At 40.3% G+C, this 25,874-nt stretch overlaps 1 protein-coding gene across 28 annotated transcripts in view; it reads left to right on the plus strand.

Annotated features, from left to right (window-relative positions):
- The window catches only part of ABI2 (abl interactor 2), a 178,507-nt gene that overhangs the window by 150,858 nt on the left and 1,775 nt on the right, over positions 1-25,874 (plus strand). For all 28 annotated transcript variants that reach the window (XM_075317655.1, XM_075317656.1, XM_075317653.1 and 25 more), the window contains 2 exons: positions 14,025-14,111; positions 20,140-20,313. In XM_075317655.1, the coding sequence (XP_075173770.1) occupies positions 14,025-14,111; positions 20,140-20,313 (261 nt within the window). The remainder of the gene's footprint in view (positions 1-14,024; positions 14,112-20,139; positions 20,314-25,874) is intronic.

Raw genomic sequence — 25,874 nt, forward strand, 5'->3', positions numbered from 1 at the left:
AATCTTACTCCAGGAAAGCGGTATAGTGAGATGCCAAAAATGCAATATTCAGCAAGTCGTATTTCATGAATCTGTCTTAAACATAAAGATAAGCAAAGTTGTCAGGTAAAAAAGAATTAAATGGATTGTCCACTACTTGGACAACCCGTTCTCGCTTGCTATATTTCCCCTTACAAAATAACAGCCTAAACTTACCTCCTGGCACTGTCTCTCATAGGACTCGTGTTTCGTTGTGTCAAGCAGTTACTTTTCATAGCATTCCTTTGTGTCTTTTAGGCTACTTTCACACTTGCGTTAGTCACAATACGCCGCTATGGAAAATTGCGAAAAAATTATTTCCCATAGACTTGTCCTGACGATGTACTGCGACGCAAGTGTCTGCGTTGCATCCGCCGGCCGATGCTGAGTCGTTATTTTGACTGCGCGCCGGGTGGATGGAACACAGCAAGTAGCGTTTTTTGTTGCTGTAAAAAAAGTACTCCACAGAATTCCGTTGGGATCCGTTAAGAGGCATAATGAATGTCTATGGTGCTGGATTCCGTAGCCATGCGTTTGGCGACAGATTCCAGTGCAGGATTCCGTCACGTTCTACTGAGCATACTCAGCATTTCCAGCAGAACGTTCTAAATAGTTTAAAAGCACTCCTGGTCTCTCTCTGTCTCTGTCGGTCTCTCAGTCAGTCTCTCTCTCTCTCTTGGTCTGTCTCTCCCTCTCTCCCCCTCTCTCATACTCACCGATCACCGGCGCGGCGCTGCACAGCTGTTCGGCGGTTTCTCCTGGTTTTGAAAATGCTGGCCGCTCATTATTCCATCTCGTATTCCCTGCTTCCCCCGCCCACCGGCGCCTATGATTGGTTGCAGTCAGACCCGCTCCCACGCTCAGTGACAGCTGTCTCACTGCAACCAATCACAGCTGCCGGTGGGCGGGTCTATATCGTGCAGTACAATAAATAAATAATTAAAAAAAAAAAAAAAACAGCGTGCGGTCCCCCCCCCCAATTTTGATACCAGCCAAGATAAAGCCACACAGCTGAAGGCTGGTATTCTCAGTATGGAAAGCCCCCCTAGCCTAAAAACATCAGCCAGCAGCCGACCGGAATTGCCACATCCATTAGATGCGACCATCCTGGGACTACCAGCCATACAAATGTAGTGTTTTTTAATCAAATTAACAAATACAATTTTTAATTCTTTTTATGAGAATTTATTTTTTTGTTTGTCCACTTGGATTCGCTGGAAATTTTGAAACTGCTTCACTATTTTAAGTAGACCATACATTTCTACATCAATTAGGACCCACCATGACATACTTATAAGGTACAGATGGGTACAGGGTACTGATGAGTTGCCATGGCAGCTGGGGGGCTGTGTGCCTTAATTAACCTAAGAATTCCAGCATTGGAGATACAGTCATATAAAAAAGTGTGGGCACCCCTGTTAATGTTAACCTTTTTTCTTTATAACAATTTGGGTTTTTGCAACCGCTATTTCAGTTTCATATATCTAATAACTGATGGACTGAGTAATATTTCTGGATTGAAATGAGGTTTATTGTACTAACAGAAAATGTGCAATCCGCATTTAAACTAAATTTGACAAATGCATAAGTATGGGCACCTCAACATAAAAGTGACATTAATATTTTGTAGATCCTCCTTTTGCAAAAATCACAGCCTCTTGTCGCTTCCTGTAGCTTTTAATGAGTTCCTGGATCCTGGATGAAGGTATATTTGACCATTCCTGTTTACAAAACAATTCCAGTTCAGTTAAGTTTGATGGTCGCCGAGCATGGACAGCATGCTTCAAATCCTCCCACAGATTTTCAATGATATTCAGGTCTGGGGACTGGGAAGGCCATTCCAGAACATTAAAGAAAAAAGACAAGGTGGTATGCAAATTGAGGGATACACCTTTAAGGAAATACACATTTTAGTCTTTATTATAAACAAAGTGGACACAAACACATTAAAATCACTTAAAAAGGCATAAAAAGCCTCCAATTTCCTTGCAGTCCAAATAATAGAGATCCCTGTATGGGTATGTGGTAATTGTTATTTCTCTATGCATCCATGTTTGATGTCAAGTTTATACTCATGCCTATGACCCAGTTATTATTGAGTGACTCCTGTTTGTATATATATATTAACAAAGCCCTGCTCTAAATTTGCCTGTATATTGTGACCTTTGTATACAGCTAGGGGGGTGTTTGTCCCTTACAGGGATCAAACAAGGAAATTGGAGGCTTTTTATGCCTTTTTAGGTGATTTTAATGTGTTTGTGTCCACTTTGTTTATAATAAAGACTAAAATTTGTATTTCCTTTTAAAGGTGTATCCCTCAATTTGCATACCACCTTGTCTTTTTTCTTTGTCCATCTTGGTGTGTTGGGGTGATCCCTTATCCTTTCATTGTTGGATTATCTAATCCTGGAGGTGGTGCCCTCTAAAATATTTTCAGCCATTCCAGAACATTGTAATTGTTCCTCTGCATGAATGCTTGAATAGATTTGGAGCGGTGTTTTGGATCATTGTCTTGCTGAAATATCCATCCCCTGCGTAACTTCAACCTCGTCACTGATTCTTGCACATTGTCAAGAATCTGCTGATACTGAGTTGAATCCATGCGACCCTCAACTTTAACAAGATTCCCGGTGCCGGCATTGGCCACACAGCCCCAAAGCATGATGGAACCTCCACCAAATTTTACTGTGGGTAGCAAGTGCCTTTCTTGGAATGCCGTGTTTTTTTGCCTCCATGCATAACGCCTTTTTGTATGACCAAACAACTCAATCTTTGTTTCATCAGTCCACAGGACCTTCTTCCAAAATGTAACTGGCTTGTCCAAATGTGCTTTTGAATACCTCAGGCGACTCTGTTTGTGGTGTGCTTGCAGAAACTGCTTCTTTCGCATTACTCTCCCATACAGCTTCTCCTTGTGCAAAGTGCGCTGTATTGTTGACCGATGCACATTGACACCATCTGCAGCAAGATGATGCTGCAGGTCTTTGGAGGTGGTCTGTGGATTGTCCTTGACTGTTCTCACCAATCTTCTTCTCTGCCTTTCTGATATTTTTCTTGGCTGCCACTTCTGGGCTTAACAAGAACTGTACCTGTGTTCTTCCATTTCCTTACTATGTTCCTCACAGTGGAAACTGACAGTTTAAATCTCTGAGAGAACTTTGTGTATCCTTCCCCTGAACAACTATGTTGAATAATCTTTGTTTTCAGATCATTTGAGAGTTGTTTTGAGGAGCCCATGATGCCACTCTTCATAGGAGATTCAAATAGGAGAACAACTTGCAAGTGGCCACCTTAAATACCTTTTCTCATGATTGGATACACCTGCCTATGAAGTTCAAAGCTCAATGAGGTTACAAAACCAATTTAGTGCTTTAGTAAGTCAGTAGAAAGTAGTTAGGAGTGTTCAAATCAAGAAATTGATAAGGGTGCCCATACTTATGCACCGGTCAAATTTTGTTTACATGCGGATTGCACATATTCTGTTAGTACAATAAACCTCATTTCAATCGAGAAATATTACTGAGTCCATCAGTTATTAGATATATGAAACTGAAATAGCTGTTGCAAAAACCCAAAATGTTATAAAGAAAAAAGGTTAAATTAGTAGGGGTGCCCAAACTTTTTCATATGACTGTAGTTATACTATTACGGGAAATGCCACAAACAATGAAATTGAAGGACTAGAATAGGAAAGATAAGGTTTATGGGTCTAAAAATAGACAAATGGCGAAACAAATCAGTATTTGTGTGTATATATTTATGTATGTGTGATGTGTGTGTGTGTGTGTGTGTGTGTGTATATGTGTATATATATATATATATAAATTAGTATTCAACCACCTGCAGATTTAGCAGGTTTACACATTCGGAATTAACTTGGCATTGTGACATTTGGACTGTAGATCAGCCTGGAAGTGTGAAATGCACTGCAGCAAAAAAGAATGTTTCTTTTTTTATTTTTTTTTTAAATTGTGAAAAGTTTATTCAGACGGTCATTTATTATTCAACCCCTCAAACCACAAGAATTCTGTTTGGTTCCCCTACAGTATTAAGAAGTATTTCAGGCACAAAGAACAATGAGCTTCACATGTTTGGATTAATTATCTCTTTTTTCAGCCTTTTCTGACTAATTAAGACCCTCCCCAAACTTGTGAACAGCACTCATACTTGGTCAACATGGGAAAGACAGAGGAACATTCCAAAGCCATCAGAGACAAGATCGTGGAGGGTCACAAGGCTGGCAAGGGGTACAAAACCCTTTCCAAGGAGTTGGGCCTACCTGTCTCCACTGTTGGGAGCATCATCCGGAAGTGGAAGGCTTATAGAACTACTGTTAGCCTTCCACAGCCTGGACAGCCTTTGAAAGTTTACACCCGTGCCGAGGCCAGGCTTGTCCGAAGAGTCAAGGCTAACCCAAGGACAACAAGGAAGGAGCTCCGGGAAGATCTCATGGCAGTGGGGACATTGGTTTCAGTCAATACCATAAGTAACGTACTCCACCGCAATCGTCTCCGTTCCAGATGAGCCCGTAAGGTGCCTTTTACTTTCAAAGCGTCATGTCAAGGCTCGTCTACAGTTTGATCATGATCACTTGGAGGACTCTGAGACAGACTGGTTCAAGGTTCTCTGGTCTGATGAGACCAAGATCGAGATCTTTGGTGCCAACCACACACGTGACGTTTGGAGACTGGATGGCACTGCATACGACCCCAAGAATACCATCCCTACAGTCAAGCATGGTGGTGGCAGCTTCATGCTGTGGGGCTGTTTCTCAGCCAAGGGGCCTGGCCATCTGGTCCGCATCCATGGGAAGATGGATAGCATGGCCTACCTGGAGATTTTTGCCAAGAACCTCCGCTCCTCCATCAAGGATCTTGAGATGGGTCGTCATTTCATCTTCCAACAAGACAACGACCCAAAGCACACAGCCAAGAAAACCAAGGCCTGGTTCAAGAGGGAAAAAATCAAGGTGTTGCAGTGGCCTAGTCAGTCTCCTGACCTTAACCCAATTGAAAACTTGTGGAAGGAGCTCAAGATTAAAGTCCACATGAGACACCCAAAGAACCTAGATAACTTGGAGAAGATCTGCATGGAGGAGTGGGCCAAGATAACTCCAGAGACCTGTGCCGGCCTGATCAGGTCTTATAAAAGACGATTATTAGCTGTAATTGCAAACAAGGGTTATTCCACAAAATATTAAACCTAGGGGTTGAATAATAATTGACCCACACTTTTATGTTGAAAATTTATTAAAATTTAACTGAGCAACATAACTTGTTGGTTTGTAAGATTTATGCATCTGTTAATAAATCCTGCTCTTGTTTGAAGTTTGCAGGCTCTAAATTATTTGCATCTTCTCAAACCTGCTAAATCTGCAGGGGGTTGAATACTACTTGTAGGCACTGTGTATATATGTATGTGTGTATGTGTGTATATGTGTATATATATATATATATATATATATATATATATATATATATATATATATATATATATATATATATATATATATATATATATATATATATATATATATATATAATGTATATGTATATATATATATATATATATGTATATGTGTGTGTGTGTATATATGTGTATATATATATATATATATATATAATGTATTTATACGTATATATAACTTTGTTTTGGGTCTTTTTTTGGGTTTTTTTTTAAGTTCATAATTTTTTCAATCCATTAAAATAGAAATACATGTGTGGTCAATATAAAGGACTGGCACACGACTTATTTCTTCCAAAGACAATACTAAGGACGAGGGGGCACTCACTGCGAGTGGAAGAAAAGCGATTCCGACAGCTAAATAGGGAAGGGTTCTTTGCAGTTAGAGCAGTCAGACTGTGGAATACCCTACCACAAGAGGTAGTAATGGCAGATACTAGAACAGCTTTTAAAAAAGGGCTGGAATATTTCCTCAGTACACAAAACATTGTTGGTTATAAATGACTTAGTGATCAATCAAATGTAGAACTGGTGGAGGAAGGTTGAACTAGATGGACCTAGGTCTTTTTTCAACCTAAGTAACTATGTAAAAAGAATATAGGGTTCATATAACCATAATCTTACTGACCTGTGGACTCATGTTACCAGATCATTAGTACTGAACAATGAAAAAAATGAAACTCAAAAAAGCAATGCCGGAATTGTTATATTATTTCACCACTTCACCCAAATTTCATTACATTTTTTCCGGTTTTTCAGCACATGATAAAGTAAAATGAATGGTGCACTCAAAAATACAACTCCTCCCTCGTAATTACTTTTGGAAGAAAGGGAGAAAAAACAAAATGCAAAATTGAAAATTGGTCATTGTGGGAAGGGGTTAAATGTTGCAAAACTATTGTGCAAACTCACTTAATTAAAAGAGTGAAAAATAAAAGAACCTCTTTACATGAAAAATTACAAAAAATATTTAACCCTTTTGCGTAATTGATAAATGTCTCACAAATAACAGCCTCTTGCAAAACTGACTGAAAAGAAATAACAAAACGTAAATTTTCCCTTGTTATTGTGCAACACTGCTTTGATTCAGAGTAAAACATAGATGCCTCTGAGGAGCCTACAGTGAGGCCAAAAAAGTATTTGATACACTATTTGACAAGTTTTCCCACCTGCAAATAATGGAGAGGTCTGTAATTTTTATTGTATGTACAATTCAACTTTGACAGACAATATTAAAAAAAAAAATCCACAAAATTACATTGTATGATTTTTAAATAATTTATTTGCATGAAATAAGTATTCCATACAATTGAAAAACTTCACTTTAATATTTGGTACAGAAACCTTTGCTTGGAATTACGGAGGTCAGATGTTTACTGTAGTTCTCGACGAAGTTGCACACACTGTAGCAGGGATTTTGTCCCACTCCTCCATAAAGATCTCCTTCAAACATCGTTCAGATTTCGGAACGGTCACTGGGGTACATTGAGTTTCAGCTCTCTCCAAAGATTTTCTGTTGGATTCAGACCTGGAAACTGGCTAGGCCACTCCAGGACTTTTGAAATACTTCTTACAGAATCGCTCCTTAGTTGTCCTGGCTTTGTTTCGAGTCATTGTCATGCTGGAAGACCCAGTCATGACCAATCTTCAATGCTTTTACTGAGGAAAGGAAGTTGTTAGCCAAAATCTCGTGATACATGACCTCATCCATCCTCCCTTCAATACGGTGCAGTCATCCTGTCCCCTTTGGAGAAAAGTACCGCCCAAAGTTTGATGTTTCCACCCCATGCTTCACGGTTAAGACTGTTCTTCAGGTAGTACTCCTTCTTCTTCCTCCAAACATGACGAGTAGAGTTGATACTAAAAGTTCTGTTTTGTTCTCATCTGACCACATTACCTCCCATGCCTTCTCTGGATCATCCAGATGGTCATTGGCGAACTTCAAATGGGCCTGGATATGTGATGGCGTGAGCATAGGGACCTTACATGCCCTGCAGGATTTTAATCCAGGAGGACGTAGTGTGTTACTAGCGGTAATGTTTTCAGACTCTGCTACCAGCTATCTTCAGGACATTGAACAGGTCCTCCAGTGTAGTGCTGGGCTAATTCCTTACCTTTCTCAGAATCATCCTTAACCCACAAGGCGAGATCTTGCATGGAGCCCCAGACTGAGTATGATTGACAGTCATCTTGTGTTTCTTCCACTTTCTAATAATTGCGTCCACAGTTCCACAGTTGTTGCCTTCTCACCAAGCTGTTTGCCTATTGTTCTGCAGTCCATCCCAGCCTTGTACAGGTCTACAATTTTGTCCCTAGTCTCCTTAGACAGCCCTTTGGTCTTGGCCATGATGGACAGTGATTGAGTGTGTGGACATGTATCTTTTATACAGGAAACAAGTTTAAATAGGTTCAATTAATACAGGTAATAAGTGCAGTGTAGGAGGGCTTCTTCTTTTCTTCTGTCTGTCACAGTTGAAGTGTACCTACAATAAAAATTACAGACCTCTCCATTCTTTGTCGTTGGGAAAATTAGCAAAATTGGCAGTGTATGTAATACGTATTTTCCCCCACTGTATGTCATGGTGCATATGGTTTATCTAAAAGGTTCCCACCAAAGACTCAAGTTACATTTTTTTTTTCGTTTACTTAGTTTTCCTACTCTGGAATTTTTTGTGTAGTTTATTTGCTTCCCTGTAGTTCAGCCTCCTCTCTACTTCAGTCACCTTACTAATATTATACTTTGCCATGCTTTCTTTTTCTATCAGTTATTAGTCCCATGATGCAGCTACACAGACTACACATTCTCCTCCAACCCTCAACCATTGAGGACTATGTGGTACAGTCCATGCAGTTTCATCATACAAGAAATTCTGTTTTCCCTTTTGAGAGAACATAAAAACGTCATTCCCAGAGGGTAGCCGCATTATCGCATGTCCACGCTGAAGAGGAGTCAATGAATTTTCAGCTCTTTTAAATCATTGCTCTTAAATCACTGAATAATAGGTCAGTTTTTAGAAATTAATCTGGCTGTTTTCTACTTTAATTATTGGTTTGAGTCAGAGAAAAGTCCAGCTATCTTTGTAGATCAATTAATGTAAAACATTTTAAAAAAAACGTAATTCTGGCGTCTTGATTTTTTTTTTTCTCGTTACGATGTTTCCTGATTTATGTTTTGATAGATCAGATATTTTTTAACACAGCGATGGCGAATCTGCATTTTTTTCTTATTATTTTTTCATTTTAGTAGGACAAAAGGGGAGCGATTTAAACTTTCTGGGTTTGTTTTTCATATTTTTTTAAAACTTTATTTTTTTACTTGTTTTTTTTTACTAGTCTGCTTGGTGATATGTAGCTGCGATCGTGAGATTTCTTCTGCAATACAGAGCAGTGGTTATGTCACAGACTCGCCAATGGGAGTAGAGCATGTCGTGTCTCCCTACCGTCACGTGATAAATCCTGCTGTCAGAGGTTGGCAGACGGATTTAACTAGTTAACAGCTGCTAGAGGATCTCTTATCTACCCACGGCTATTGAAGGCACATGACATTGTGGGGATTGCTGCGGGCTCGGCATGCAAGCCCACATCAAAGACAGGGATACGCCAGTAAATATTCGTCATATCCTTTTGAAGGGGTTAATATTGAAGACAATTTGTTTTTCTTTATACCCAGATTGTAGATTGCCATTTAAAAGTCTCTCACCATCATAAATGGTCCTGTATTTGAATAGTTTAATTACCAGCAATGAGTAAGATTTTAGGAATTACAGCTATTTAACAAGTAGCTGCTTTTTTTCAAAGAACCCATAATAATTGGACAAATATCGCAATAGCTTTTTAATGAACTGCATAGGCTTTTTCCTCGTTATTCCATCATCAAACAGGTAAAAGGTCTGGAGCCGACTCCAGGTGTGGCATTTGTATCTGGAAGCTGTTGCTGTGAACCCACAACATGAACAGAAACAGACAAGAGCAGAAATATTAGGAGTGGCCAAATTAATGGTCTGGTATATTCTTAAAAAAATAAATAATGCGCACTGGTGAGCTTGGCACTCAAAAAGGCCTGGATATACACGGAAGCCAACAGTGGTAGATGATCGAAGAATCTTTTCCATGATTAAGAAAAAAGCCCCTTCCCAACATCCACCCATGTAAAAACACTCTCCAGGAAGTAGGAGTTTCAATATCTAAGTCTACGATAAAGAGAAGACTTCATGAGAACAAATACAGAGGTTCACCACAAAGTGTAAATCATTAATCATACTTAAAATAGGCCAAATTAGAACTGCTAAAAATAAAGCCAAGATTAACCTGTACCAGAATGATGGGAAGAAGAAAGTATGAAGAAGGCTTGAAACAGCTCATGATCCAAAGCATATCACATCCTCTGTAACACATGGTGGAGGCAGTGTGATGACCAGGCACTATGCTTCCAATGGCACTAGGTCACTAGTGTTTATTGATGATGTGACTGAAGACAGAAGCAGCCTGATATTGTCTGAAGTGTACAGGGCGATATTCTGAAGTGTACAGGGCGATACTTTCTGCTTTTGATTCAACCAAATGCAGCAAGGGTGATTGGACGGTGCTTCACAGTACAGATGGACAATGACCCAAAACATACTGCAAAAGCAACCTAGTAGTTTTTAAGGCAAAAATGGGGAATATTCTGCAATGGTCAAGTCCATCACCAGATCTTAACCCTGCTGAGCATGCATTTCACATGCTTAATACAAAACTTAAAGGGGTTTTCCAACGAACAAAGTTAATATTAATCAATAGGTCTTGGAATAATAATAAGTTCCACTATTGGATGTGTTAAACAAAATGTTCCTGTGCTGAGATAATCTTCTATATGTGTCTCTGCTATGTACTGTGTAATGGCAGTGTCTGACTGTACAGGAACATGGTCTGATCATACCACAACTCCTGGGCAGAGGAGGAAGCAATAAAAATTATGCAGACATTGCAACACAGGATCGCAAATTCTTTCTTTAAGGTACAGTTGAACATTGGTTTACGAGAACAATCCGTTCTGGGAGTGTGCTTGTAAACCAAGTTACTCGTCTAGCAAAGCAAAATTTCCCATAGGAAATAATTCGTTCCACAACTTGTTCAATGTCCCATCCTGGTCCCCTATTGTGCCATTCCACACATGCACAAACACACTAACACGCGCGCACACACACATATTATGCTCCTCTTACCTTCCATTCCAGACTCCTGGTTCTTGTAGTTTGCCAATACAGGATGTGTATCGGGTAACCATCGCGACTGATGCTAGAACTTTCGCTGCCAGAGTGCTGACGTCAAAGGCAGGAGCCACTTGCCCCAGATTGGGCAGCGCACTGCCTTTGAGTAGCGGCTGACAGCGTAAGTTCCTCCACCGTCGCAATGGTTACCCGGTACACATCCTGTACCGGCGAACTACAAGAACCATGAGGCCGGCGATAGAACGGGAAGTTAAAGTGAGCATAATATGTGTGAGTGCGTGCGTGTTTGTGCGGGTCAGAGCGCGGTGAAGTACGGAACCGGAAGTGTGTGCGGTGAGTATTTGCTCGTACGGCAAAACTTGCTCGTAAAGTGAGTTACAAATTTACAGCAAGCTTTGCTTGTATAGCGAATTACTCGCTAACTGGGTTACTCGTAAACCAAGGTTCCACTGTATAACTTTTTAAAAACAAGCAGGGAAATGCCGTAGTGTCTTTATACTCTTTTTTGCTTCCTCCCCTGCCCAGGAGATGTGGTATGATCAGTCTATATCCCTGTATGGTCAGACACGGCCATTACACAGTACATTGCAGGGACAAATTTATAAGATTATCTCCGCAAAGGGACATTGTTATTTTAAAACGCATCAAATTGTGGAACTTCTCCTTATTCAAGGTCTATTGCTTAAAATCAACTTTAAAATTAACTTGGTTTATGGGAAAACCCCTTTAAGGCAGAAAGACCCACAAATAATAAACAACTGAAGTCAGCTGCAGTAAAGACCGGCAAAGCATCACAAAGGAGGAAATCTAGCGTTTGGTGACGTCCATGGCTTCCAGACTTCAGGTAGTCATTGCTTGCGAAGGATTCTCTTCAAAGTGTTAAAAGTTACCATTTTATTTACGGTAAAGTGAATTTGTCAAATTACGTCTGTGGAAAATGGTTGTAATTCCTAAACTTGACAGGATATTTTTGTTCAATCCCTTTAATTAAACCTGAAAGTCTACTTTTAAGGCCTCGCTCACACGAGTGTATGAAATGGACTACTTCAATGTGAAAACATCTATCATTGCACTCGGACCAATGTAATTCAATGAGGCAGAGCAGATCAGCGATTTTTTTTTTTTCCCATGCAAATCAGCAAGAGAGAAAAACTGCAGCATGCATAGTAACTTGGCTGATGTGCACCCATACAAGTCTATGGGGGCGTGTGAAACATCGGACAGCACTAATGACATCAGAGTGCAGTGCGATATACGCAGAAACAGACAATGGAGAAATTAATCTCTCCCTTTTCTCCGCACCTGTGCTCAGATTCTCACATGTGATAATCGGATAACAGTATAATGACACTCGGTCACGCTTGCAGCAGAGTTTAAGGCGAGTGTCATTAGTATATCGCATCCCAAGCTCTAGCATCTGATAATTTACACTTGTCTGACCCCGGCCTTATTTGCATTTGAGTTACTTCATTTTAAATAAAAATAGCTGCATGCAGAGCCCAAATCAGGAAGATTCAGTTACCAAATACTTCTGGATCTAACCAGGGCTGTGGAGTCTGTAAACCAAACCTTCGACTCAGACTCCGACTCCTCAATTTCTCTTGCACCGACTCCTACATATATTGCTTATAGTTAGGTGAAAAATTTATTGTAATACATGAACATGTGTATGTGAACATCAGACATTTAATAGCTTTTATGATACAATAATCAAGATATTTGGATAGAACATAAAATATATATATTTATTGGAATACAACTTTAGAACACAACAAACTGTAATAAATTGTAAATATGTAATACACTATGTAATATACAGTAGATTACATATATATCTTGTGTGTGTGTATATATATGTGTATATATATATATATATATATATATATATATTACATATTGTATTACATATTTACAATTTTTTAGTTTTTTGTGTTCTAAAGTTGTGTTCCAATAAATATATTTTATGTTCTATCTAAATATCTTGATTATTGTATCATAAAAATAATGAAATGTCTAAGGTTCACATTGTACTACAATACATTTTTCACTTAAATATAAGCATTATACTAAATGTCATTATTTAGTAAAATATTCAGCACATTCTGTATTGCACTACTGTCCCCAATTTATTATATATTTTAGGAGTCTGAGTCGGTGCATTTTATACCGACTCCACCAAAATGATCTCCGACTCCGACTCCACAGCCCTGGATCTAAGTGTGTGTATATATATAATCACTAGTATTTTCATTTTTTTTTGTTTATTTAGAATTCCAGAGCAGCATTCTTTACCTTCTCTTACTATAGCCAGTTTCCAGGACAGTACAACTGCTCATTTTTGTGTTTTTTTTTTTTAATAAATGTTGTGTTGTCGTCACTATCTGCTTTATGAATATTCGAAAGTAAAGCTGGAATCTTGAATACTTTGTACATTGTTTGTCTGTTCAATACATTGTGTTTATTACACTAGAGTAACCGAAAATGCTAACTGAAAGGGCATTGTATAAGTGATGCATTTATTTCACCCTGTTAAAAGTATCATGGTAAAAAAGAACACAACCCTGAAAAACGGGGGAAAAAAGCATCCATGAGTAGTCTGCTTATTTTCATAACAAGTAAAGTAGCATCATACATTCTATATGGTTAATGTTTAAAGGGGTCTTCCACGTCTTCCTATTGATGACCTATCCTAAATGTTCAGGAGTGGGACATTGCCGCTCCATCCACTGTTCAGTAGCTGTTGCTGGGTACTGGAGATTGACTCACCGTGGCTCCTATTAAGAACAGCATCTGTAAGAAGCATGTGTTGGTTTCGTCCCACAATCCAAAGACATGCTGATAGAGAATTTAGATAGTGAGCCCCAATGGAAACAGTGGTGATATCTGTAAAGCACTGTGCAATTAATGACGCTATGTAAGTAAATAAAAATAAACTACTATTGAAGAGAATAGCTGCTTGCAGTACCCAGTTGCAGCGACCGGCACTGTTCTTTTCCACTCTTTACACTGTTTACGTCCTGCAGCCACTGGAGATCATAACAGCTGATCCGTGTCAGATATCAGACCCCCACTGATCTTAAATTGATGATCAATCCTCATCACTTTAAAAAAAAACCTAGAAAACTCCTTTCCAAGTGGTTGTCAAAAATAAGAAACATGTTTGCTTTTGTTCCAGAAATAGAATCACCTTTGTCCAGGAGCTTTGTCTGTCATTGTACCACAACCTCATTTTTGGTAATTGTAGACAACCTCCTTAAATAACTAAAGTAATGACTGTATGAGATTTAGGGTCAGTTCGAATGTGTTCACTAATAGCCTATCCTTTCCTCACAGTATCGCATGCTCCTCCACCTCCCTCTATACTACAGGTAACTCCACAGTTACCTCTGATGGGATTCGTGGCTAGAGTTCAAGAAAATAGTAAGTTTCTGTAACTTTAAATGTCTATCCACTAATTTTAATGACCACTCCTAGTTTTTGGAATTTGTTTTATCAATTTTGATGTCTTCTGATAAAACTCTGTACTTTATTTCAGTTCTTTCCTTTATCTGGTATATTGAGACATAATAAATATATATATATCATTTTTTTATGTAAGTCATTTTTATAGAGAAAATTAAAATGTGTATTTTAATTCATTTTATTTTTTTATTTTTTTAAATATATATATCTAAGAATTAACACATGGTCATCTATTAAGTAAAAAGTTAGTACCAATGTTCATAGTTTGTTTTTTTTATCTCCTATTTGGTAACATAGAAATTCCATTTTAGTACCTGCCTAATTTATTTTACTTCTTAAAATTGACTCCCGGTATTAAAAATATTCAGATAAGATTTCTAATTGCTAAAAAATTATGATGGATCAATCACCAGTCTGCCTTCATTATTAAACAGACCTCATAGACTTGAGCCTTGTGTATGAAGTTTAACAATGTACAGTATATCAAAAAAGTGAGTACACCCCTCACATTTTTAAAAATATTTTATTATATATTTTTGGTGGTACAACACTGAGGATATGACACTTTGATACATTGTAAAGTAGTCAGTGTCCAGCTTGTATAACAATGAGAATTTGGTGTGCCCTCTAAAATAACTCGACACAGCAATTTGTCTAAACCTTTGGCAACAAAAGTGAGTACACCCCTAAGTGAGAATAGCCAAATTGTGCCCAAAGTGTCAATATTTTTTGTGGTCACCATTATTTTCAAGCACTGCCTTTACTCTGTTGGGAATGGAGTTCACTAGAGCTTCACAGGAGCCACTGGATCCTCTTCTATCTTCCATGATGATATCACAGAGTTTGTAGTTGCTGGAAACCTTGCGCTCCTCCACCGTCCGTTTGAGGATGCCCCACAGATGCTTAATAGTATTTAGGTCTGGAGACGTGCTTGGCCAGTCCAGCACCTTTACCCTGTTATTTTAGCAGCGCTGTGGTCGTCTTGGAGATGTGTGTAGGGTTGTTATCATGTTGGAATATTGCCTGCTGCCCAGTTTCCGAAGGGGAGAGGATCATTCTCTGCTTCAGTATGTTACAGTACATGTTGGCATTCATGAACTATAGCTCCCCACAGCCGGCAGCACTCATGTAGCCCCAAACCATGATACTCCCACCACCATGCTTTTCTGTAGGCAAGTCACACTTGTCTGTGTACTCTTCAGCTGGTTCCCATCACACACGCTTGAGACCATCTGAACAAAATAAGTATATCTTGATGATATCAGACCACAGGACATTGATCCAGTAATCCATATCCTTAGTCTGCTTGTCTTCAGCAAACTGCAGGCTTTCTTGTGCATCATCTGTAGAAGCGGATTTCTTCTGAGATGACAGGCATGCAGACCAGTTTGATGCAGTGTGCTGTGCGGTGTATGGCTTCAGCACTGACAGGCTCACCCCTCATCCCTTTAACCTTTGCAGCAATGCTGGCAGCCCTCATACGTTTATTCTGAAAAGACAACCTTTGGATATGACACTGAGCACATGCATTCAACTCCTTTAGTTGACCATGGCAAGGCCTCTTATCAGTGGATCTTGTCTTGTTAACACTAGAAGTCCCAGAAATTTCGAGCTCCCCCCTGAAGTCCCCTGAAGTGAAAGAGGGTCAAATGATCAAATACAATAAACTGAATAGAACTTACTAGAAACTAAATGGCTAAACTCAATGGAAAACAACAACCTTCTGTGGTGCGACAGTAATGGCCTTAATTACAGAACAAAAAACTGTGATTATAGGATGTTAGCTAAAATCTTTCAGGTTATTTGACCCGTCTCTGGGTTCCAAAGGTAGAAATGTTAAATGACCCCTCTCTGGGACTTCTAGTGTTAAACCACCGAATGGTCTTGGCCACCGTGCTGCAGCTGATTTTCATGGTACTGGCAATCTTCTTATAGCCTAGGCCATCAATATGTAGGACTACAATTCTTTTTTTCAGATCCTCAGTGTAATCTTTGCCATGACGTGCCGTGTTGACTTTTCAGTGACTAGTATTGGAGTGTGTGAGTCAATGAGCCACATGACACAGAGAGGGAAAATGGCTAATTGGGGTCAATTTTTCCATTTTCACTTAGGGGTGTACTCTCTTTTTTAGCAGTGGTTTTGACATCAATGACTGTGTTATTTAGAGGGCACCAAATGTATCGTGTCATATCTTCAGTGTTGTCCCATGAAAAGGTATTCTAAAATATTTAAAAGAATGAGAGGAGTGTATTCCCTTTTGTGAATATGACTGTATGTAACAATAGCTGTATAATCCTTTTAAATAGTTTTCCTGACTATTATCAAAATGAGCATGGAGCTCTAGCCCGAGTCATAAAGTGCTCATTTTAATTTATACAGCCATTCTGACAAGGATTGTCAAAATAAGTAAACCAGCCTCATCGCATCTAAAGCCTGCTTTACACGTTGCAATTTCGCATACGATAGCGTATGGGATTTGCAACGCCTGCCATCGTATGTGCGGCACGTTCAATTTGTTGAACGTGCCGTACACACGAATTAAACCCCGTCACACGTACTTACCCGTCCATACGACCTTGCTGTGGGCGGCGAACGTCCACTTCCTGGAATGGGAGGGACGTTCGGCGTCACAGCGACGTCACGCAGCAGTGGCCAATAGAAGCAGAGGGGCGGAACTGAGCAAAACGTAAACATCCCGCCCACCTCCTTCCTTCCGCATTATCGGCGGCAGCCGTGGGAGGCAGGTAAGATCTGTTCAATGTTCCCGGGTGTCACACACTGCGATGTGTACTGCCACGGGAACATTGCACAACCTCACGTTCAATTCTAGAGACAGGTACGATGTGTATGCGATGAACGTTTTAATGTTCAATCGCACGTACCTGTCACACACTGCAATGTAACTTACAATGCCGGATGTGCGTCACTTACTACGTGACCCCGCCGACACATTGTAAGATATATTGCAGCGTGTAAAGCGGGCTTAAGAGATCTGTTTATGTATTGTGAATATTGGTAAGAGATCTGCTTTAAAGTATATTGTGTGCTGCAAGTACAGTGACTTGAAAAAGTATTGATATACCACAAACTTTGCCACATGTTATTCACCCATAAACTTAAATGTATTTTATTAGCATTTTATATGATAAACCAACAATAAGTAGCAAGTATTTGTGAAATAAAGTGGAACCTTGCTTAACGAGAACAATCCGTTATGGGACTGTGCTTGTTAATCAAGTTACTCGTTCAGCAGAGCAAGATTTCCCATAGGAAATCATTGCAATGCAGACAATTCGTTCCACAATGTGTTAAATGTCCCATCCTGGTCCCCTATTCTATCATTCCACACATGCACAAATGCACACAAACATGCGCAAACACACAAGCACACATGCACATATTATATGCTCACCTTACCTTCTGTTCCATCGCCGGTCTCCTGGGACTTGTTGTTCTCCGGTGCGGGCCGTGTATCAGGTAACCATAACGACGAGGGCGGAACTTCCTGCCAGAGCGCTGACATCAAAGGCAGAGCCGCTTGCCTCTGATTGGCCAGCGTGCTGCCTTTGACAAGCGGTGACAGGAACCAGGAAGTTCGTGCTTCGTTGCTATGGATGCCGATGCCTGGAGTGGAGCGGCGCACTACAGGACCCAGGAGGCCGGCGATGAAACGGAAGGTACACATATTATCTGCTCACCTTACCTTCCATTCCACCGCCGGCCTCATGGTACTTGTAGTTCGCCGTGATGTACCCGGGAACTACAAGAACCATGAGCCCGGCGGTGGAACGGAAGGTAAGGTGAGCATAATACTGTATGTGTCTGCATGCGTGCGTGTGTGTTTGTGCGTACATGTGTGTGGTTGTGTAGCCTGCAAGTGCGGGTTAGAACACGGTGGATGGACGGAACCGGAAGTGTGTGCAGTGAGGATTTCGCTCGTACAGCAAAGCTGTCTCGTAAAGCGGGTTACAAATTTACAGAAAGCTTTGCTTGTTAAGCGAAATTTTCGTTAAGTGGGTTACTCGTTAAGCGAGGTACCACTGTATAAAGAAAATGATACATGGTTTGATAAATATTTAACAATCTTTAAAAATATAAATCTGAAATTGTTACATACATTTCTATTCAGCCCCTGAGTCAATACTTTGTAGGATCACCTTTCACTGCAATTACTACTGTAGGTCTTTTGGGATATGTCTCCATCAGCTTTTGCACATTTAGAGGCTGACATTTTTGCCCATTCTTCTTTGCAAAATAGCTCTAGCTCAGTGACATTGGATGAAGAACAGCAATTGTCAAGTCTTGCCACGGATTCTAAATGGGATTTAGGTCTGGACTGTGACCTGGCTACTCACTCATGAATATGCTTTGATCTAAACCATTCCATTGTAGTTCTGGCAGTGCTTAAGGTCATTGTCCTGCTAGAAGGTGATCCTACTTCGCAGTCTCAAGTCTTTTGCAGCCTCTAATAGGTTTTCCTCTGGTATTGCCTTTATATATCGTTCATTACATCTTTCCATCAACTCTGATCAGCTTCCCTGTCCCTGCAGAAGAGAAGAATTTCCACTACATGATGCTACCACCACCATTATCAGTGGGACTGGAGTTTTCAGGGTGTTGTGCTGTTAGTTTTCTTCCATACATTGTGTTTTGCATTTAGCCCAAAAAATTTTACTTTGCTCTTATCTGAGCAGGCACCTTTTTCCACATGGTAGCTGTGTCCCTTACAGGGCTTTTTGCAAACGGGACTTCATATGGCTTGCTTTCAGAAATGTCTTTCTTCTTGTCACTCTTCCATAAAAGCCAGATTTGTGGATTATACAACTAAGGGCAGAGTCACACTTGCATATCACATCAGATGCGATATTCTAATGACAGTCAGCTCAGGCTCTGCTGCGAGCGTGGTCCGAGTGTCATGCGACTGATCCGATCCGGAGATCGCATCACAACTGCGGATGAGATGAAGGGATTAATCTCCTCATTTCCATTGTCAGCCTGTGCTTATATTGCACTGCACTTGAATGACATCCGAGTGTAGTCCGATGTTTTTCTCACACCCATAGACTTGTATGGGTACAAGTGACACGGCTCTCACACACAATCGCTGCATGCTGTGATTTTTCACTCACTCTGTTTAGGGCTGAGGCAAAACTCGCAGATCTGAGTTAGTGTTGTCTTAAATGGGGCCTTGTGCGAGTCATACACAGTTGTGACTCTGCCCTAATAGTTGTCCTATGGACAGATTCTTCCTCCTGAGTTGTGGATGTCTACAGCTCCTCCAGAGTGATCATGGTTTTTTTGGCTGCTTCTCTAATTGATGCTCTCCCTTCTTGGGATATCAGTTTAGGTGGACGGCCATGCCTTGGTAGGTTTGCAGTTGTGCCATAAAGCTTCCATTTTTGGATGATGGATTGAACAGTGATCTGTGAGATGTTCAAAGCTTGTGCTATTTTTTTCTATAACCCAACCCTGCTTTACTTTTCTACACAACATTATCACTGACCTCTCTGCTGTATTCCTTTCGTTGTCAGTATGCTATATGATCCTTAATGTTCTCAAACAAACCTCTGAGACCTTCATAGAACAGCTGTAGTTATACTAAGAATAAATTACACACTGGTGGCCTCAATTTGCTTATCAGGTGAGTTCTAGAGGCAATTGGTCACTCAGGGTTTTATTTAGGGGTATCCGATTACAGGGGAGCTGAATACAAAGGCACGTCACAATTTTTAGATTTGTATTTTTTTTTAATTTTTTAGTAAGTCATTTATCATTTTCTTAGCACTTCAGAAATACTTGCTACTGTGTGTTGGTATATCGCATAAAATACCACTTAAACATTTTTGTGGGTGTAATTTAATGGAAAAGTTCCCTGGGTATGAATACTTTTTCAAGGCACTGTTTATTTACCTGTAAAAGCTTTAATATATTGTCAGTGCACCTTGTATTATTGCATAATTTGTTCTCACATTTCTGTCAAAATAGTTTCTGAGACCCCACCTCCCCCACCTCCTGCAGAAGAACCTGTATTTGATGAATCTCCCCCACCCCCTCCACCTCCGGAGGACTATGAAGAGGAAGAAGCTGCGGTAGTAGAGTACAGTGACCCTTATGCTGAAGAAGACCCACCTTGGGCACCAAGGACTTATTTAGAAAAAGGTATGTGTTTTTGGATATGTCTTCAATACACAAGGAAGCATTACATTGTGGATTGATAGACTTGTCTGGTGTTTACGCTGGACTGCAGACAGAACGATATTGGCATTTATGTTACACTGTGGACAGGACAGACTGTAGCTTGTGGACTGACTGAAGTGTTTACATCACACTGTGGATCATGTGTGAAGAAACTGCAGCGCTAGCCTTCAGTCTAAGGATCATACTGACTGTCAGATCATCAATTAAAAAGTCTTGTCCTATGATTTTGCCTTAAGACTTCTGATTGGAAACTGCATTTAAAAACAGACTATTTTGGCTTTAAAAGAAATCGGTCAGTAGCATCAACCCTCCTAAGCCATCTGTATGGGCATGTACGTCATAGGACTAAAAGGATTCCATGATGTCTACAGTCTGATGTCTTATTCCAGAGACACCCATGTTTTTCTTAATATGGGGCATTGCCAATGTGTGACATGTGATGACAGTCGGCTCTCTTGATCTACATGTCTCACACTGATAACGCTCCCTTTCATTTAAAATAAGCTCTGGAGGCAGAGTCTCAGAGAGCTCTGTTTCTGGTCCATAGAGCTTAACAGCTCATTTACATATTAAAAAAAAAACATGATTTCCCTGGAATAAGACATTGGATCAGAGATATCACGGTATCACTTAATTGAACGTTCTGTGACCTGCATGCCCACATATACAGCTTAGGAGGGTTGATCTTGCTGACAGTTTCCCTCTAAATTGAATGGCAACTTTCCAGTCAAGTTTTTATATGCCATAAATTGTGTTTTGTGCTGGGAAGATATGAACCCCATCATTATTTACCCAATATTTTTTTAAGGACCATTGCTTATGGATAGGAAATGTAAACATCAGATTCAGCGCACTCCATTATCCATAGGCATAAAGTTGTCTGCTGTTTACTCCTTAAATGTCCCTGTCAATCTCTGAGAACCACATCTTCCCCCGAGACGTGTGGATGGGACCTGAGGACCTGCTGAAAGCCCCTGTTGTTACCATCTTCATAATCCTGAAAGCCCCTCCACTGGCTAGATTCCATATGAAGCTATACATTTTCATTGTATACTGTAATATTTCAGGAAGTGAAACAGACAATCATATGATTTCAGGTTCAAATCCCCTAAAAAAACGAAGTAAAGAAAAAAAATAGTTTATAAAAATGTATAAAAGTTTGAATCCGCCCCTTCACTTTCCCAATTTAAAGATAATGGAAAAAAAAAATATTTAGTTAGCCGCCTTCATAAAAGTCTGGTATGTGACTTTTTTTAATTAATTAACCCATACGGTAAATGCTGTGAGGAGAAAAACATTTGAATTGCCAGCAATGTTGTTTTTTGGTTGTTGCACCTACCTCAAAAATTGTAATAAAAAGAGATCAAAACATTTTATGTACCACGAAATCCATCAATAAAAAAGTTGCAGATCTCAGAGGATGGTGACACAAAAAAAGGTTTTCTCTTCTACACACATGGTTTTATTTCTTAGCCACTACTATTGTATATATTATGAATATCTAAAGTTTTGTATTACTGTAATGTTACTGACCTGAGGAATCATATTGTCAGTTCACTTTGATTGCACAGTGAACAGCGTAAAATTTAATTTGAAAAAAGAATGGTGGATTTGTTTTTTGTTTTTTTTTCACCGGTTTACCACCCTTGGATTCTCCCCCCCCCCCCCCTTTTTTTTATACATTTTATGTTAAAATAAATAACATCAAAACTATGCAAAAAAAAAAGCCCTCCTATAGCGGTCCATGGGAAAATGAACACGGCAAAGGATTTAACTCTACCGAGTGACTATATCGTGGCTGTATTGACTATCTTGTACCATAATGGACATTTGTATATCTAATGACTGAATGGCTGTGTACATTTTCATCCAAATAAGTATTGAAGATATTGAACTATGCTTTGGTTTTATTTAATTAAGAAAGTAAAAATAAAAGCATTATGATTCTGACTAAAAGCCCGAAAAAACAAAAATTTGTGTGGGAGACCGACAGAGGTTCTGGGTTGTTTTTTTTTTTTTTTGCCTCATTGCATTATGTTGCTTATATTAATATAAAGCCTTGAAAAGTGTTTCATATCAGTATTTGTGTTTTTTGTGACATTTGATAAAAACAGGTCGTCGAATGGGCACCACTGTGTGATCACAAAGCAGTAAGGGTATGTGCCCACGATCCGAACTCACTGCGTCCTGGGCGTAGCAGGTCATGACCAATGGGGCCGCGAGCCTCCTGCGCAGGAGAATGCAGGAGACCGCAGCTGCTTGTAGCCACGATCTGGGTTCAGTGCACTGCGGTTCCGATTCTGAATGTTTGCTGCGGTCTGGAAAGACGCACCTCAGGTCAATGTTTGCTGCGTAAAAAACAAGCACAGTGGGCACGGGATTTCAAGAAATCCCATCCACAATGCTTGTACTGTACAACGCAGCGTTTTGGACGCAGCTGTAGCATACTGCATCCAAACAATGATCGTGGGCACGCACCCTAAAGCAAAGCTGCCAGGAAAGGGTTAAAATATAGCATTAGACCCGGTGCACACTAGAAAAAGGAATTTTCTTAAGAAAATTCCGGAGGCTCAATAAGATTTTCGCACCTGCGGGAAAATACCGCACCGAAATCCGCATCCAAATCCGCATGCGGTTTGTTGCGTTTTGATGCGGATTTGGATGCGGATTTGGTGCGGAAATGCCGCAGTCAGCGTCGGACTGGCTACTGGAGGAATCTCCAGTAATACCAGGCCTGGCTGCGGTTACCTGCACTGAACTGTGGAGCTCCCACCTGAGCTCCGGAGTGCAGCCTAGACTAAACTGCGAGCGCCTGCGAGTGATTGATTCCCCGGCGATTGCCGTTTAGTTCAGACCGGGCTGATCTCCGGAGCTCAGGTGACAGCTCCGGAGTGCAGCCCAGCCTCTCTACAGCTGTCACCTGAGCTCCGGAGATCAGCCCGGTCTGAACTAAACTGCAATCGCCTGGGAAACAATCACTCGGCGCTCACAGTTTAGTCTACCCTGCGCTCCGGAGTTCAGTGCATGTAACCACGGCTAGGACTGGTATTACTGGAGATTCCTCCGGTAGCCAGTCCCGCAGCTACCTGCGGAAAAGAAGTGACATGCAATTCTTTTTGCTGCTGGAATCCCGCAGCAAAACATGCAGCTGTCAAAATCTGGCTAGTGCACACAGCATTTTTTTTTCCCCATAGGATTTGCTGGTGAATCACTGCAGTGATGTTATGAACATTTTCTGCAGCGAAACATGCAGCTAATCCGCGGGAAATTCCGTCTGCACTGTGTTCCAAATTATTATGCAAAAAGAGTTTAGGAGTGATAAGGTTTGAAATTTTTTGTTTGTCATTTAAACTCATTGCTGGTGATGTGTGTCAGGGCTCTTTATATCACTGAAAGCAATTGCAGATACCTGTGCAAATTAGTTTGGAAGGTGTGTCCAATAAAGGCAAGACTACTTAAGAAGGCTGTTCAACATTATTAAGCAGCCTACAGTTTTTGCCAAAATGGGAAAGAAAAAGGATGTGTCGGCTACTGAGAAGCAACAAATTGTGGAGTATTTAGGTCAAGGCATGACTACAATCAACATTGCCAAGACACTTCATCGTGATCATCGCACAATCAAGAAGTATGTAGCTGATTCACAGCACACACGTGTGCGTGCTGATAGGGAGAAATTGAGGACTCTTTCCAACAGGCAATTGCATCAGGTTAAAAGAGCAGCTGCTAAAATGCCTTGTCATAGCAGCAGACAAGTTTTTGAAGCTGCTGGTGCCTCCAACGTCCCCCGAACAGCAAGATGCAGGGTCCTTCAGGGGTTTGCAGCTGTGCGTAAGCCATCCTGTCGACCACCTCTATCCACTGCACACAAGCAGAAACGGCTTCAGTGGGCCAAACGATACATGAAGACTGACTTCCAAACTGTTTTGTTCACCGACGAGTGCCGTGCAACGCTCGATGGTCCAGATGGATGGAGTGGAGGATGGCTGGTTGATGGACACCCCATGAAAACACGGCTAAGGCGCCAAAAAGGAGGAGGTGGAGTAATGTTTTGGGCTGGAAACATGGGGAGAGAGATTGTCGGCCCCTTTAGGATCCCAGAAGGGGTAAAGATGAACTCCATAATCTATGTGGAGTTTCTAAAACAGCATTTCCTGCCATGGTTCAGGAGGAAGAACCGTGCATTCCGCAGCAAGATTATTTTCATGCATGATAATGACTCATACTGCAAATGACTCTCATACTGCAAATAACACATCTGCATCTCTGACTGCTATGGGCATAAAAGAGGACAAACTTATGGTGTGGCCACCATGTTCCCCTGACCTCAACCCCATTGAGAACCTCTGTAGCATCATCAAAAGGAGTGTCTATGATGGCGGGAGGCAGTTCACATCTAAGCAACAGCTCTGGGAGGGTATTCTGTCCACATGCAAAACAATTGAAGCACAAACCATCCAAAAACTGTCAAATTCAATGGACGAGAGAGTTCAGAAGCTTCTTTCAAACAAGGGGTCCTATGTGCAAATGTAACATCACCTAGAATTAAGTTTTGACTTGAAAACTATTTGACTTCATTTTGTAATAAGCTGATAATTCTTAGAATTTCACAATTGACCATTTTGTTTTTCAAAATAAAAAGGTTGAAAACTCTACTGTGCATAATAATTTGGAACATGCATTTTGAGTATTTATTATTTTTAAAAATATACTGTTTTCATAGGCAGTTTGATCAAAAACATTTCAATTATAGTCGAAAAGTAGATGACTGGAAAATAACAATGACTGCAATTCATAAAGTTAATTTAGGAATATATGAAAAATATTTTTTGCATAATAATTTGGAACACAGTGTAGTGAACACAAGGCCTTAGAGTAATACCTTGATACAGCTATGCTAATGAATTCTACTGAATTCTAGCCTCCAAAGTGCCAAAAAGGAAAAGTGGGAGGGATCTAAAAAAGTACTATTTCCTGTATTCTGGAGTCTCACGGTATTGCGTGGTCCCTATCATGTGGGGTCAAGCATCTAAGGGTGAAACATGATTCTTAGCAGAGCTACAGGAGGAGGTGAGATGTACCATGAGATAGCACAGAACTAGGAGGTGTGGGGCGCTTTGATAGGTGTAAATGTATAATTTGGTCAAAAGAGCAAAATTCCAACAAGATGGGAGGCTGACCTGTATGTTCAAAATAGGGTTTGTGATTAACATAATAGAAATTCCAGCTATGCAAATATCTATGACCATGTCCAAGAATCCAAAAAAGCAGACAGCACTCAAAAATAGGCATCAAAAAGCAAAGTGAATGTTTTCATATGCACATTTGAACAGGTGGCAACATTTTGGATCAAATGAGCCCTTGTCATTTTGAGTTTAAACAATGCTACCTGTTCATGCGGGCCAAGAAGAGAATGTACTTTGTTTTTTGATGCCTGTTTTTGAGTGCTGTCTGCTTTTTTGGATTATAGTGTTTTATAGGTTGTTGGGTTGCACCCTGTAGACTGGAGACACATACGAGATGGT

Source organism: Anomaloglossus baeobatrachus, chromosome 7, assembly GCF_048569485.1.
Source record: "Anomaloglossus baeobatrachus isolate aAnoBae1 chromosome 7, aAnoBae1.hap1, whole genome shotgun sequence".
In the NCBI taxonomy this organism is placed as follows: domain Eukaryota; kingdom Metazoa; phylum Chordata; class Amphibia; order Anura; family Aromobatidae; genus Anomaloglossus; species Anomaloglossus baeobatrachus.